Source organism: Heptranchias perlo, chromosome 7 (assembly GCF_035084215.1).
Source record: "Heptranchias perlo isolate sHepPer1 chromosome 7, sHepPer1.hap1, whole genome shotgun sequence".
NCBI lineage: Eukaryota > Metazoa > Chordata > Chondrichthyes > Hexanchiformes > Hexanchidae > Heptranchias > Heptranchias perlo.
This window is the reverse complement of record NC_090331.1, coordinates 31,076,341-31,090,963: the sequence shown is the minus strand read 5'-3', so window position 1 is coordinate 31,090,963 and position 14,623 is coordinate 31,076,341. Positions and strand designations below refer to the sequence as shown.

Here is a 14,623-nt window from a genome sequence, read left to right as displayed (position 1 = left end):
CACAAACTGCATTTTCTAGCCACCAACTCCATACCTCTTCCTGTCCACTGTCTGCGACCGAACCAGACTGTTGGCAACCATAGTGTCCTATTTGACCCTGAGATGAGCTTCAGACACCATATCCGCTCCATTACCAAGACCGCCTACTTACACCTCTAACATCACCTCAGCTCATCTGCTGTTGAAACCCCCATACATGCCTTTGTTACCTCTAGAATCAACTATTCCAATGCTCTCCTGGCGGCCTCCCATCTTCCATCCTCCATAAACTTGAGCTCATCCAAAACTCTGCTGCCCCTATCGAATTCCGCACCAAGTCCCATTCACCCATCACTACTGTGCTTGCTGACCTACATTGGCTCCCGGTCCGGCAACGCCTTGTTTTTAAAATTCTCATCATCCTTGTTTTCAAATCCCTCCATGGCCTCGCCCCTCCCTTTCTCTGTAACCTCCTCCAACCCTACATTCCTCCGAGATCTCTCCACTGCACCAATTCTTGCCTCTTGCGCAGCCCCGATTTTAATTACTCCACCATTGGCGGCCATGCTTTCAACTGCCTAGGTCCTAAGCTCTGGAATTCCCTCCCTAAACCCCTCCACCTCTCTACCACTCTCTCCTCCTTTAAGATGCTCCTTAAAACCTACCTCTTTGACCAAGCTCTTGGTCACTTGTCCTAATATTTCCTTATCCAGCTCGGTGTCAAATTTTGTTTGATAATGCTCCTGTGAAGCACCTTGGGTCATTTTACATAAGAAATAGGAGCAGGAGTCGGCCATACGGCCCCTCAAGCCTGCTCCACCAGTCAATAAGATCATGGCTGACCTTTGACCTCAAATCCACTTTCCCACCCAATCCCCATAACCCTTGATTCCATTAGTGTCCAAAAATCTATTGATCTCAGTTTTGAGTATACTCAAGGACTGAGCATCCACAGCCGTCTGGGGTTGAGAATTCCAAAGATTCACGACCCTCTGAGTGAAGAAATTTTTCCTCATCTCTGTTCTAAATGGCCGACCTCTTATCCTGAGACTATGGGCTCAATTTTCGCACCCACGATCAGGTGCGTTCGTGGGCGAGGGGCTGCGAAAATCCAGGATTCCCGGGGCGGGTCTGCAGCCCCCACATGTGGGAATCCCACTGGCAATTAAAGCCGGCGGGGTGCCACTTAAAGTACTTGAACAGTAACTTCAGGTTGTTTACAGACCTGTTTGACCTGATATTTTAGAAGGGATGGGATTTTGAAATGAACTGAGATTGTTTCCCGTACTGGAGGAAACGCTTCCAGTTGAAATGGACGTGTTGCAGCCATCAGCCTGTGGCAGCTGCAAAGGTCCATTTGACGGGTGGGTGGTGGTGGGAGGAGAGCCCCTCGCTCATTTCAGGAGGCCACTCTGTCACTTTGGACAAAGTTTGGCCTCCACCACCCTCCTCCTAACAATAAAATTCACAAACTTGCACACTTACCCCGTTTACCTACCTTGCGGACCCCCTCAAATGTACATCTTCTGGATGGAAGCTGCCGTAGCTGCAGTCATGACCTCCTCGGAGGGCGAACAGCATCACCAACCTCGCCGGCCACGCCATCCACCTCTGACACGTGGAGCTTCACAACACAGTGCTCTGACACATCCACCTGCACAGCAGGAGGGAGGGCAACCGCAGAGAGAGATGCGTCGCAGAGGGCTCTACCCTCGCCACAGGGTCTACAGACCGAGGCTCAGCTTCCTGGACCTTTCTGAGCAGCAGTGCACACGGAGGCTCAGAGTCACTCGACATGTAGTCGTGGACATCTGCAGCCTCCTTCATGCCGAGCTGCTCCCGGCTGGCCCGAGCACCATCTTCTTACCTGTCGCTGTCAAAGTCACCACTGCCCTCAACAACTTCTCCTCCGCATCCTTCCAGTGTGCCAACGGGGACATCGCCAACGTCTCAGTCGTCTACACAAAAGAGCCCTGCAAATACACCTACACCCACTCTGCAGTGACACAATGGGTGGCATCAGTTGTGGGTCTTCATAGTGATCCTCAGGAAAGGGCATTATTGTACAAACCAGACAAGATTCGTAAAGACGTGGCAGTGGTGGTGCCAATATAATATGTAATGTGAGTTGATCAGAAATTAAATATAGGAAACAACATGACAAACCCTCAAACACCCTTGTGCATCCCCTTCATGCTCACAACACGTTTGCCTTACGCTTCCTACTGCACATATGTGATGCATGCCCTGTGGCTGCAGCACAGATAGTGGCAGGTTGAGTGAGGCTGACCATGAAAGAGATGCATGAGAGGGTGAGTATGAGATAGAGCCATGAGATTGTATGAGGATTGGGTTGAGTGGTAGTGGTAGGATAAGCACTGGCGAGGTGAGTAAGTGCAGGTAAGATGAGGATGACCTTTGAGTGGGTGTGAGGGGTGATATGATAGAGTAGTGTTGGTAGTGCAGAAGGAGATGTGGGGTGGGGGCAATGATGTGGCAGACGGAGTGTAGGGGAATCAGTAAGTGTACTCACTTCGGCTGACCTTAGGTGATTGCAGCGCCTCCTGCACTGTATGCAGGTGCGCGATATGTTGGTGGTGCTGGTGACCTCCTCTGCCACCTTGAGCCAGGCCTTCTTGGTGGCAGAGGCAGGCCGCTTCCTCCCGCCTGCCGGGGGGAAGATCTCTGTCCTCCCCCTCCTCCTCACCCCATCCAATGATACCTGGAGTGAGGCATCATTAAACCTGGGAGCAGCTTTTCCCGTGGGCTGCTCCATGCTATAATTTTTCCTATTTCCTGCAGCATCAGTCAGTGGAGGACTGTCCCTTTAAATAGGGCTCGTCCAGCTGACAGACCTTGCATGCGCAGTCCGCCTGCCGCGCAGCTTACCAGCGAGAAACACAGAAGCCAAGGTAAGTGGCTCCAATTAGCCTGCGATTCCGTGCGGAGCACACTGATTTCACCGGGTGCGTTACCCACGGGCCCAGTCGACCCCCCGCTATGAACCCGCCGCCCTGCTAATATCGAGCCCTATGACTCCTAGTTCTAGACCACCCAGCCAGGGGAAACAGCCTCTCAGCGTCTACCCTGTCAAATCCCCTAAGAATTTTATAAGTTTCAATGAGATCACCTCTCATTCTTCTAAACTCCAGAGAATATAGGCCCATTCTAGTCAATCTCTCTTCAAAGGACAACCCTCTCATCCCAGGAATCAATCTAATGAACCTTTGTTCACTAGTACTGTACATAGTACTCTAGTAGTCTCACCAAAGCCATATATAATTGCAACAAGACTTCCTTACTATTATATTCCATCCTCCTTGCAATAAACACCAACATACTATTTGCTTTCCTAATTGCTTGCTGTACCTGCATGTTAATTTTCTGTGATTCATGTACAAGAACATCCAAATCCTCTGAATACCAACATTTCTTAGAGTCTCACCTTTTTAAAAAAAATTCTGCTTTTCCATTCTTCCTACCAAAGTGGGTAACTTCACATTTCCCCACATTATACTCCATCTGCACCTTCTTGCCCAATTATTTAACCTGTCTATATCCCTTTGCAGCCTCTTTGTGTCTTCCTCACAGCTTACTTTTTCACCTAGCTTTGTCAATCATCAGCAAACTTGGATACGTTGCACTCATCTAAGTCATTAATATAGATTGTAAATAGCTGAGGCCCAAGCACTGATCCTAGCGGCGCCCCACTCGTTACAGCCTGCCGAAAATGACCTGTTTATTCCTACTCTCTGCTTTCTGTCCGTCAACCAATCCTCAGTCCATGCTAATGTATTACCCTAATCCCATGAGCCCTAATCTTGTGTAACAACCTCTTGTGTGGCACCTTATCCAATGCCTTTTGAAAATCCAAATACACTACATCCACTGGTTTCCCCCTTATCTACCCTGCTAGTTACATGCTCAAAAGAAAACTCTCATAGATTTGTCAAACATAATTTCCCTTTCATAAGACCATGTTGACTCTGCCTAATCATATTATGATTTTCTCAGTGCCTTTTACTATGTTAAAGGCGCTATATAAATGTAGGTGGTGGTTGTTGTTGAATCCCTCTATGTGAACCTGTTTATTGTTAATTTTGATAAGTAGTGAATTGACTACATATTCACTTTTAAGCTCTTATTTTTTTGGCCAATACTCTATTATTTTGGCTCATTTCTTAAATCACTGTTTTGCGCAAGCCCCAATTACCATATGTTTGATTGTGGATGCTCAAGACTGAAATCGGTAGTTTTTTGGACTCTAAGGGAATCAGGGGTCATGGTAACATAGGGATCGGGTGGGAAAGTGGAGTTGAGGTCGAAGATCAACCATGATCTTATTGAATGGCGGAGCAGGCTCAAGGGGCTGTATGGCCTGCTCCTACTTCTTGCGTTCTTAATGTTTATCTTGGCCTCAAGATCTAGACAAGTTTTCAGTAACGCACGCAAGGTAACGAAACACAAGACCGTGTTTGTTGATCGCTTTCAGTTACTGAACTTAACCTATCCCTTTGTAGAAATTGTCTTTTCTATGATGAGAGAGTAGAGCACCACACCTTCAGATTTCATTCTAAGTTTAAATTCCTTAAGCAAATTAATTTAACAAAAGACATACAAGCAAGTAACTAATGGTCATAATTATATATTTACAGTAGATAGTATCTGTCTCCTCGAGTAGACAAAATAATAAAAAGATCACAACTCTAAGAACTAGGCTAATCTTTCACAAGTGACTTTCAGATACAGTGATTTTTTTTCTTCTTTGAACTCATCACTGTGAGAACCCTTAATAATATAAACTTCAAACTTTTTTTTTCTCTCTTGGAATGAGTCCGTTGGAAATTTCTAAGTTGACTCCGATTTAAACACGACACCCCTTTTCTCATATCCCGGAGATAAGTTAGATTAGGAGTTACTAGATTTTGAATATCTCACCATTTAACTTTGGTTCAGTTTGCACATGACTATAATCACGTAACATTGTTTAATTTTGAACTGTTATTCTCTCCAGCCTGTAACCGAATCTTGCAACATTGTTTTGAAATAAGCTTAGTAAGCTTTTAAACAGCTGATGTATTGTGACTGGATTTAAGGTAACAGGCACTGAACCAAAACTAAAACATAACTAATTTTTGTCACAAGCAGTTTTTAAAAAAAATGATATAAGCAAATTTGATTCCTTTGAAATATTTCTGGATAATCCTAGTCTCCTTGATATAAGCAGCACAAGATGGCTTCATTTTGTTATGAATTATTTCAGGATTCTTTAGTACTCTGATAAATAGAAACGTCGTCATCTGTGATGGAAATTACATTGGTAACATAAATGTGGGTTCAATAGTTAATTCTGTATTCAATTATAATAAACTGATGTATTATTTGTTCTATTTTATGATGCTGGTTAAATGTCCAAAGCAAGCACAAAGCACTATACAATGAAGAGGAATTAGATGTAACCTAACTTATCATTTTGTACATTTAGTTTCTTTTCCCAGACGCTGCTGAAAAAGTTGGTGATGCAACTAATGCTAAACCTAGCACCTCAAGAGGACGTAGTACAGCTGAAGAAGAGGGCTATGTAAGTTCCAGAATCTTCTGTCCAATTCAGCCCTAGAAAGTCTTTGTAACTGTTTTAATTGTTAATTTGTTATGTATGTTACAACAAAATATTATAGTGATGTTTCAGAAATGATTGGTCTAATTTTTAGGCATACTTGTTCCTCCCCAATGGAGTTCTGCAATTATGATGCTAACACAAGCACCTCAAGAGGAGGTAGTATGGCTACAGTTGGAAATGCGAAATTTGCTGCAGAATTTCATGTAGTATGCACAAATTGTTCATCACTATTCATTTTTTCAATTCTTGTTCCAAACTGTAGCATAATTTGAATTTCAGGTGATAGTGTTGATGTATGTGCAGTTCCTTTTGATGCACAAGCAAAAGTAGAGTCAGCCTTGATTCAGTGGTAGCACTCTCGCCTCCGAGTCTAAAGGTCTTGGGTTCAAGCCCCACTCCAGAGACTTGACCACGTAATCTAGCATGCACTTCAGTGCAGTACAGCGGGAGTGCTGAAGTGTCGGAGATGCCGTCATTCAGATGAGGCATTGAACCGAGATCCTGACTATCCGCTCGGGTAGACGCAAAAGCTCTCACGGCACTATTCGAAGAAGAGCAGGGGCATTCTCCCAGTGTCCTGGCCAATATTTATAGATGAACCAACACCTAAAACAGATCTGGTCATTTATTTCATTGCTGTTTGTGGGACCTTGCTGTGTGCAAATTGGCTGCCGAGTTTCCTACATTACAACTGTGACAACACTTCAAAAGTAAATAATTGGCTGGAAAGCACCTTGGGACATCCTGAGGTTGTGAAAGTCATTATATATGCGCAAGTTCTTTCTTCTTTCTTTCTGGTATTTAATACTTACTTCCACACAGCAAAAGAAATAAATACAGTTCAGATGATTAGATTCCATTCAATAACCAGATAATGGAGAAATCTGGCCATGTGCATGTGTTATGGGTAAGGTTGTTGGGGGGCTGCGGGGGGTGGCTAGTGGAGGGAGGGGCAGGGTGGGTATTGTGTCCAGAGTAATTTCTGGGAAAAACAAATGCAGAAATTCAACCATCTTTAATGAAGCACTTTGAATGAAACCTGTCAGTCCATCCAATATTACAAATGTTGCTCTCAACTGTAGCCAATATCTTTAGATAACCCTTTGAGGACCAGGACAGTATTTGTGGATCAGAGAAATATAACTAAATTAGGATTTATTAAGAGCTGTAACAAATAAATCTACAAATGTGGGAATGCTCTATACTATTTCTCTAGTCATGATTTTAATAATGGATGAGTTTATTACATACTACGACTAGCATTGGCCTGAATTACAGTTGAATGCCTAAAATATAATTTTGCAGCATTTTCACAAGAATGCTTAACCTGTCTCCCAACACATACTCTAAAATTTATATTCTTTCCTGTATGGCTTAAGAATGGAAAATGTAATACTCTCTTGCATTGTTTTTCTTTCTTTCCCTCATTCCTGTCTCCTGAATTACCTCTCAAATGAACTTTCCTTGTTAATTTCTTCCTTTGGTGTGCCTTCTTGTCTTTTTTGCAATTTTACACACTGTGTATTTCTCAAGGAAACAATTTCTTCTCCCCATTTGCAGATCTCCATCAGCACTAATCTGCACTGCATTGCAAAACTTCAGCAGCTAGGAATTACATGCTAGTTCAGTATTCTTAATACTTAAGTACATATAAAGCATATTGAGGCTTGGTGGCATGTTTTGTTGTCTAGCTCGTTCGAAGTTTGGACCGTTAAATAAGTGCTGCAATTTTTATTTCAATATTTGTTTTGATGACTGGCATGTGAATTCCTTTTAAAGCATATCATAGAATTTTAGAAATTTCAGCATAAGTTGGCCACTTAGCCCAGTGTACTAGTGCCAGTGCTATCAACTTTTAGCCAGCTAACTACATTGCAACAATCTACTTTAAGCCAGTTTCCCTGCTCTTTCTCCATGCCATTTAATATTTTTCTTCTTTAGATATTTACCAAATTCCCTCTCAAATGTCGTAACGAACCTAGCTTCAGTACCAACTGTAATTTAATCCATTATAACCTTTGTGTGGAAAATATGTTTACTTGTTAAAAGTTTTTATCATTTAAGCTGATACAAGTGAGCTAGTTATTCATTTCCTCAATCTTAATGGTTCTGGTATGTGCCTGTTCATATTATTTCATATTCTCAAGTTTGATCAATTTTACATTTTTTTTAAAGAAAAATGTAGAACTGGTATATAAAATTGGTAAACTTCTAATATATACTAATCATTTCTATAATGTTTATGGTTTCTTTTCATCAGAACCTTTACAGTCAATTTAAATCTGCTCCCTCAGACAGCCTGACATACAAATTGGCTTTGTGTCTCTGTATGGTTAACTTTTATCATGGAGGAATGAGGGGTGTGGCCCATTTATGGCAGGAATTTGTGTTGGAAATGCGGTACAGATGGGAAAATAATTATCTTGTACCAGGGTAAGTTTTTTTTTTACTTTAAGGCTTTTGCAATGCACTAGGAAACCTGGCTTTGAATTTTAGCATTTGCTGATATTTGTAGTTGCATTTCTCCCAGATTGCAAACAATGTTGGATCATAAGGGCACAGAATGGACTCTGGGTAGGGGACTTCAAAGTCCATCACCAAGAGTGGCTCGTTGGCACCACTACTGACCGAGCTGTCTGAGTCCTGAAGGACATAGCTGCCAGACAGGGCCTGCGGCCAGTGATGAGCGAACCAGCACGAGAGAAAAACCTACTTGACCTCGTCTTCACCAGTCTACCTGTCGCAGATGCATCTATCCATGACGGTATTGGAAGGAGTGACCACCGCACAGTCCTTGTGGAGACAAAGTCCCGTCTTCACACTGAGGACACCATCCAACATGTTGTGTGGCACTACCACTGTGCTAAATGGGACAGATCTGGCAGCTCAAAACTGGGCATCCATGAGGCACTGTGGGCCATCAGCAGCAGCAGGATTATATTCCAGCACAATCTGTAACCTCATGGCCTGGCATATTCCTCACTCTACCATTACCAACAAGCCAGGGGATCAACCCTGGTTTAATGAGGAGGGTAGAAGAGCGTACCAGGAGCAGCACCAGGTGTACCTAAAAATGAGGTGCCAACCTGGTGAAACTACAACACAACTACATGTATGCTAAACAGCGGAAGCAACATGCTATAGACCGAGCTAAGCGATTCCACAGCCAACGGATCAGATCAAAGCTCTGCAGTCCTGCCACACCCAGTCGTGAATGGTGGTGGACAATTAAACAACTAACGGGAGGAGGATGCTCTGTAAACATCCCCATCCTCAATGATGGCGGAGTCTAGCACGTGAGTGCAAAAGACGAGGCTGAAGCGTTTGCAACCATCTTCAGCCAGAAGTGCCGAGTGGATGATCCATTTCTGCTTCCTCCCAGTATCCCCACCATCACAGAAGCCAGTCTTCAGCCAATTCGATTCACTCCACGTGATATCAAGAAACGGCTGAGTGCACTGGATACAGCAAAGGCTATGGGCCCAGACAACATCCCGGCTGTAGTGCTGAAGACTTGTGCTCCAGAACCAGCCGCGCCTCTGGCCAAACTGTTCCCATACAGCTACATCATTGGCATCTACCCGACAATGTGGAAAATTGCCCAGGTATGTCCTGTCCACAAAAAGCATGACAAATCCAATCCGACCAATTACCGCCCCATCAGTCTACTCTCAATCATCAGCAAAATGATGGAAGGTGTCGTCGACAGTGCTATCAAGCAGCACTTACTCACCAATAACCTGCTCATCGATGCTCAGTTTGGGTTCCACCAGGACCACTCAGCTCCAGACCTCATTACAGCCTTGGTCCAAACATGGACAAAAGAGCTGAATTCCGGAGGTGTGGTGAGAGTGACTGCCCTTGACATCAAGGTAGCATTTAACCAAGTGTGGCACCAAGGAGTCCCAGTGAAATTGAAGTGAATGGGAATCAGGGGGAAAGCTCTCCAGTGGCTGGAGTCATACCTAGCACAGTTACTTCATCAATGACCTTCCTTCCATCATAAGGTCAGAAATGGGGATGTTCGCTGATGCTTGCACAGTGTTCAGTTCCATTCGCAGCCCCTCAGATAATGAAGCAGTCTGTGTCCGCATGCAGCAAGACCTGGACAACATCCAGGCTTGGGCCGATAAGTGGCAAGTAACATTCGCGCCAGACAAATGCCAGGCAATGACCATCTCCAAAAAGAGAGAATCTAACCACCTCCCCTTGACATTCAACAGCAGTACCATCGCCGAATCCCCCACCATCAACATCCTGGCGGTCACCATCGACCAGAAACTTAACTGGACCAGCCACATAAATACTGTGGCTACAAGAGCAGGTCAGAGTGTCTCACCTCCTGACTGCCCAAAGCCTTTTCACCATCTACAAGGCACAAGTCAGGAGTGTGATGGAATACTCTCCACTTGCCTGGATGTGTGCAGCCCCAACAACACTCGAGATGCTCGACACCATCCAGGACAAAGCAGCCAGCTTGATTGGCACCCCATCCACCACCCTAAACATTCACTCCCTTCACCACCGGCGCACCATGGCTGCAGTGTGTACCATCTACAGGATGCACTGCAGCAACTTGCCAAGGCTTTTTCGACAGCACCTCCCAAACCCGCGACCTCTACCACCTAGAAGGACAAGAGCAGCAGGCACATGGGAACAACATTACCTGCAAGTTCCCCTCCAAGTCATACGTCATCCCGACTTGGAAATATATCGCCGTTCCTTCATCGTCACTGGATCAAAATCCTGGAACTCTCTGCCTAACAGCACTGTGGGAGAACCTTCACCACACGGACTGCAGCAGTTCAAGAAGGCGGCTCATCACCACTTTCTCAAGGGCAATTCGGGGTGGGCAATAAATGCTGGCCTTGCCAGCGACGCCCACATCCCATGAACGAATTTAAAGAAAATTTGTTGCAGCACCATGCAAAACAACTGACCAAGCAAACTGCAGGAAGGAAAATCAGTTGGGTTCCACATTCAGCGCTCCCTAATGACTGAAGGGAGACTGATTGAGGTTGCGTAGATGTCTAGGGCCTGAATTTTAGGTTGTGTTTTGGCAATCTATGAAGATAACATTTTTAAAAATAGAATAAATGATAAATGTGGTCAATGCAAGTTTTGAACTTAAGTAATGCTATACAATGCCATCATAAAGCAACAACCAAATAATTAGAGGTCATTAATTCTGTTTTGCAGGTTAGCTATTGGACCTCCAGATTTAAAATGCTGCTTGTTACATCAAAAACTGCAGGTAGGATTGAAAATTCCACCATTAACTTTCATGGCAGTATCCATTTTAAGTGTCATTCTTCAATATTTTTTCAGTTGAATTGACTGAATATTTCAGTGCAAATAAAAGGATAGTCTTGTTAAATTCTTTTCATCTTTAGGTAAGAACCTTATGTCCTTAACGTATAATGAAAAGATGTTAAATATTAAACATAAGGTATTTCATTAAGCTTTTGATTGCATTGCATAGCCAAAACACCATTTCTTCTCAACAGAAATAAATAATTTTTGACTTCATATTCTTTAATAATGGACATTATTCTCCCACACTCTCCTTAAAGCTGTTGAAAATATGTATTTTTGTATTGATTTTACAATGTCATTAGTTTTAATAATATCTTTGGTGCTGGTAATTTATGATGATATTTCACTTGCATCATGAGCACCTGGTACTCACCATCACCATCTCTATTCTATGAGCAAAAATCATCCCTGGCATTTTAGGTATTATAGCTTCTTGAATGCTGTGAAAGATTGTACATTGAATTACCTTTTTTTTTAACAAATTCTGTTTAAGTTCATGTAGTGAAGCTAATTCCACCTCTTAAACTGAGCAGAGTGTCTCGTTGGAAGTTCGTTTGTCAGCTGTTGTATCTAGTCATTCCATCTTGCACACCAGCAGTTGGAAATGCGTCCTCTCCTACCTTAGGTGTTGGATCAGTTCCCAGTAAACCTTCATTTGAATTGTCCATCTCTCACAGAAAAAGCGCCTTAGTGAATGAATGGCTCTATCTGCCCAGCCCTACACTGTGCATGTTGCTGCTTCTCTCTGCACAGCAGTTAACTTTCTTAATTCATTAAGCGGTGTTGTCTGTAACTTCCGTTTGTTTAAATGTTTTATTCACTTTTGTAGAACAGAATATTATTGAATCTTGAACAGATAGAGAGAGACGTGCTGTCATATGTGCAGTACCCTCACGTTTCCTCTTCCTCTCTTACCCTCTCCTACTCAGCTGACACTATTTGGAATCAGAACGCCAGATATTGGTACACCAGTCATTGGAATCGATACAATTACAATAGGAAAAATTGTTTGGAGAAGGAAAACAAGAGGGAAAAACTGCCAGAGAGAAATTATGTGCGGGTGCTATAATCTGCAGTAATTTCTGTGACTACGGAATTGTGGAGCAGTAGGGGCACTGAATTGTGCTTTGGTAGATGCAATTTACTCTAAGTGGTGCTGTAATAGGAGGCTGCATTTGAGCCCTTGAACATAAGGGGAGAGAAGTAGGAATAAAATGAAAAATGGTATCAACTTTTAACTTCCTGTAAAAACTTCTTTTGATTTTAAGATGCTGAATTGTTGCATTGAGAGGAAAAAAGCAAGAGATGATGGAAGGAAACAAACATCTGAAAATGCAGTGGGTGGTTCAGTGGAGAAGAGGATGTCAAACAGTACTGGTAAAGGGACATCAGAATATTCTGATAACAAAGAGTTTGATAAGGAAAATAAAGGGGAATCATCCCAGCAGAAATCATGGGACTCATGGAGTGACAGTGAGGATGAGTTTTTTGAGTGTCTGAGTGATACAGAGGAGTTGAAGGAAAGTGCACAGGAGAGTCAAGTGAAAGAAGAAACAACAAAAGGAGAGAAAAAAGATGAAGGAGGGAAGAAAGAGATCCAAAAGTGGAGACCAGAGGGACGTCTGCATCAGCATGGCAAACTGACTCTGCTTCGTACAGGAGATCCACTTTATATTCCAGTTACACAGGTAAGAAATGTTGTAGGCAACTAGCATTAATTTCCAACTTCTACTTCATTTTAAAATAAAGAAAGTCTGACAATGATACTTTCACGGTAATTGTATATCGAATATATCAGTAACTTTGTAAAGTCACCGTTCACATGAATAAATTAAAAATATTTAATTATGCTTCTGATAGCCTAGTGGGTAAATTTGCCACTCAATGCTGTGCTAAGCAGAAAGACTCAGATCCGAATCTGGTCTTTGCTAAACTTGTTGATCTCAGCTGAGGTAATAGTTGGGGCACTGCTGTTAGCATCAATATTCCTGATTTAGAAGGGAAAAAATTCAAACAGCTAGCCTAACCCAGCATGCATTTAATGTAAAAAAAATAAATAAATTGTGATGTGTTTAAATGAATGGTGCTGCTGGAAAATGCTATAGGAAGGCATTCCAACGACTGCTTTAAAAAGCACGACAATGTAGACCAAAATTAAAGCATTTTTCCTCTTCTCTGTATTCACTCAATTTTTAAAACTGAGTGAATACAAAACTCTGCCGTTAATTAGATTTGTCCTTGCACGTTTAGGTTTTTAAATTTTTTGCGTGGCAAGTTTCTGAAAGTGTGAGCTGATAACACCGCAGCGAGGGAAACAGGGCATCTGGGACCTGAATGAACAGGGCAAGCAACTGTATCTCCTTAACCAATCAGATTGAAGGATTGTGAAATTAACAGCACAGGGACTGAGAAGGCAGTGTAAATTTGGGTGGGTGAATTCAGTGTGAAATCAGGTACAGAAAGAGAAATAAAGAGAGGGAAAGAAAGATTGGATTAAGAGGGAGAGAAAAGAGACAGAAAGGAAAAGTTTAAAGAAAAGTTTTAACATTTTTAAAACCCCCCAACAACAATTAAAACCTGAAGGAATGGGACTCCACACTTGTAATAGTTAATTTTCTGTGCCAGAGAGGTTGATTGGCAGTAAATAACGTTTATTACATAGTTAAAAGGGTACTTAGACTGAAGTGGACGAGATTTAACTTTCTGTGGTGCGTTTAGTTGGTATCTACCCTGCAAATACAGCAACTTCATGCCATTCAATGGTGAGGCAGACAGCGAGATGCTGTTTTCGCAGAGCTAACTGGAGCGGCGCATCTTGGACAGCAACTTTTGGATATCCGCGGTTAACCATGCATCTGTGCCTCACCTGAAGTTGCTGTACCATTTGGACATAAATAACAGCGAGCACCATTAGCCGTACCGTTATTTTGACTGCAAATTCTGGCCCATTGTAGTACTTAGATTTCAACGTGTTCTCTTTCACATCATGTGAGATTTATTTTTGTATATACTACATATATTAGCAGACCCAGCTTCCATGCCATTACTGTTATGTAAATTAGATCTAGATAGATCAAGAAGAACCGACTGCTTAAATGACCCCATTATACATCTTGTCTTCAGTCAAGCATTGTCCCTGTGACAAGTGAAATCACATGAAAAAAATGTGCCAAGATTTACTGGCAATAATGGAAGAAGTGAACTTATAAAACCAACAGGAAAGTTAAGAAAAGATGTGCAATACAAAAATAGTGGGGCTGATCATAATTTGGCCTCAGCATTTCCAAGAAATGGATTGGAAAAATTTGTCAGGGTTTCTGGTTGCTATGCAATGACCCCTATCAGAAGTGGATGCTGGATAAGGGCAGGATTAAGCTTAGCCCCGTCAACAAAGTGATTAAATAAATGTTTAAAATTTTCAGATAAAACCGTAGCCACAAACTGCACAGTGAAAATCGGGACATTGGACTCCAATCCAGAGTAAAAGGGCTTGGGTTTGTGACTGTGATTTTCCCCCCCCATTCTCCTTCGAGTTTCAATCTCAGCTGTGTTGCTGTGGGAAGTAACCAGTGGAAGCTCTAGACTCTTCCTCATGGAATGGAAGGAACATTGGATGGAAAGCTGTGACAGTGCCATCCTGGTACACCTGGTGCTTCATTCAGAGCAACTTTGGTAGAGATCTGAGAACAGATCAGCTGGCTGCTCACT

General features: G+C 42.7%; 1 protein-coding gene across 5 annotated transcripts in view; it reads left to right on the top strand.

Annotated features, from left to right (window-relative positions):
- The window catches only part of rab3gap1 (RAB3 GTPase activating protein subunit 1), a 94,033-nt gene that overhangs the window by 57,152 nt on the left and 22,258 nt on the right, over positions 1–14,623 (top strand). For all 5 annotated transcript variants that reach the window (XM_067987245.1, XM_067987244.1, XM_067987248.1 and 2 more), the window contains 4 exons: positions 5,465–5,560; positions 7,860–8,032; positions 10,799–10,853; positions 12,184–12,603. In XM_067987245.1, coding sequence (XP_067843346.1) covers positions 5,465–5,560; positions 7,860–8,032; positions 10,799–10,853; positions 12,184–12,603 — 744 coding nt within the window. The remainder of the gene's footprint in view (positions 1–5,464; positions 5,561–7,859; positions 8,033–10,798; positions 10,854–12,183; positions 12,604–14,623) is intronic.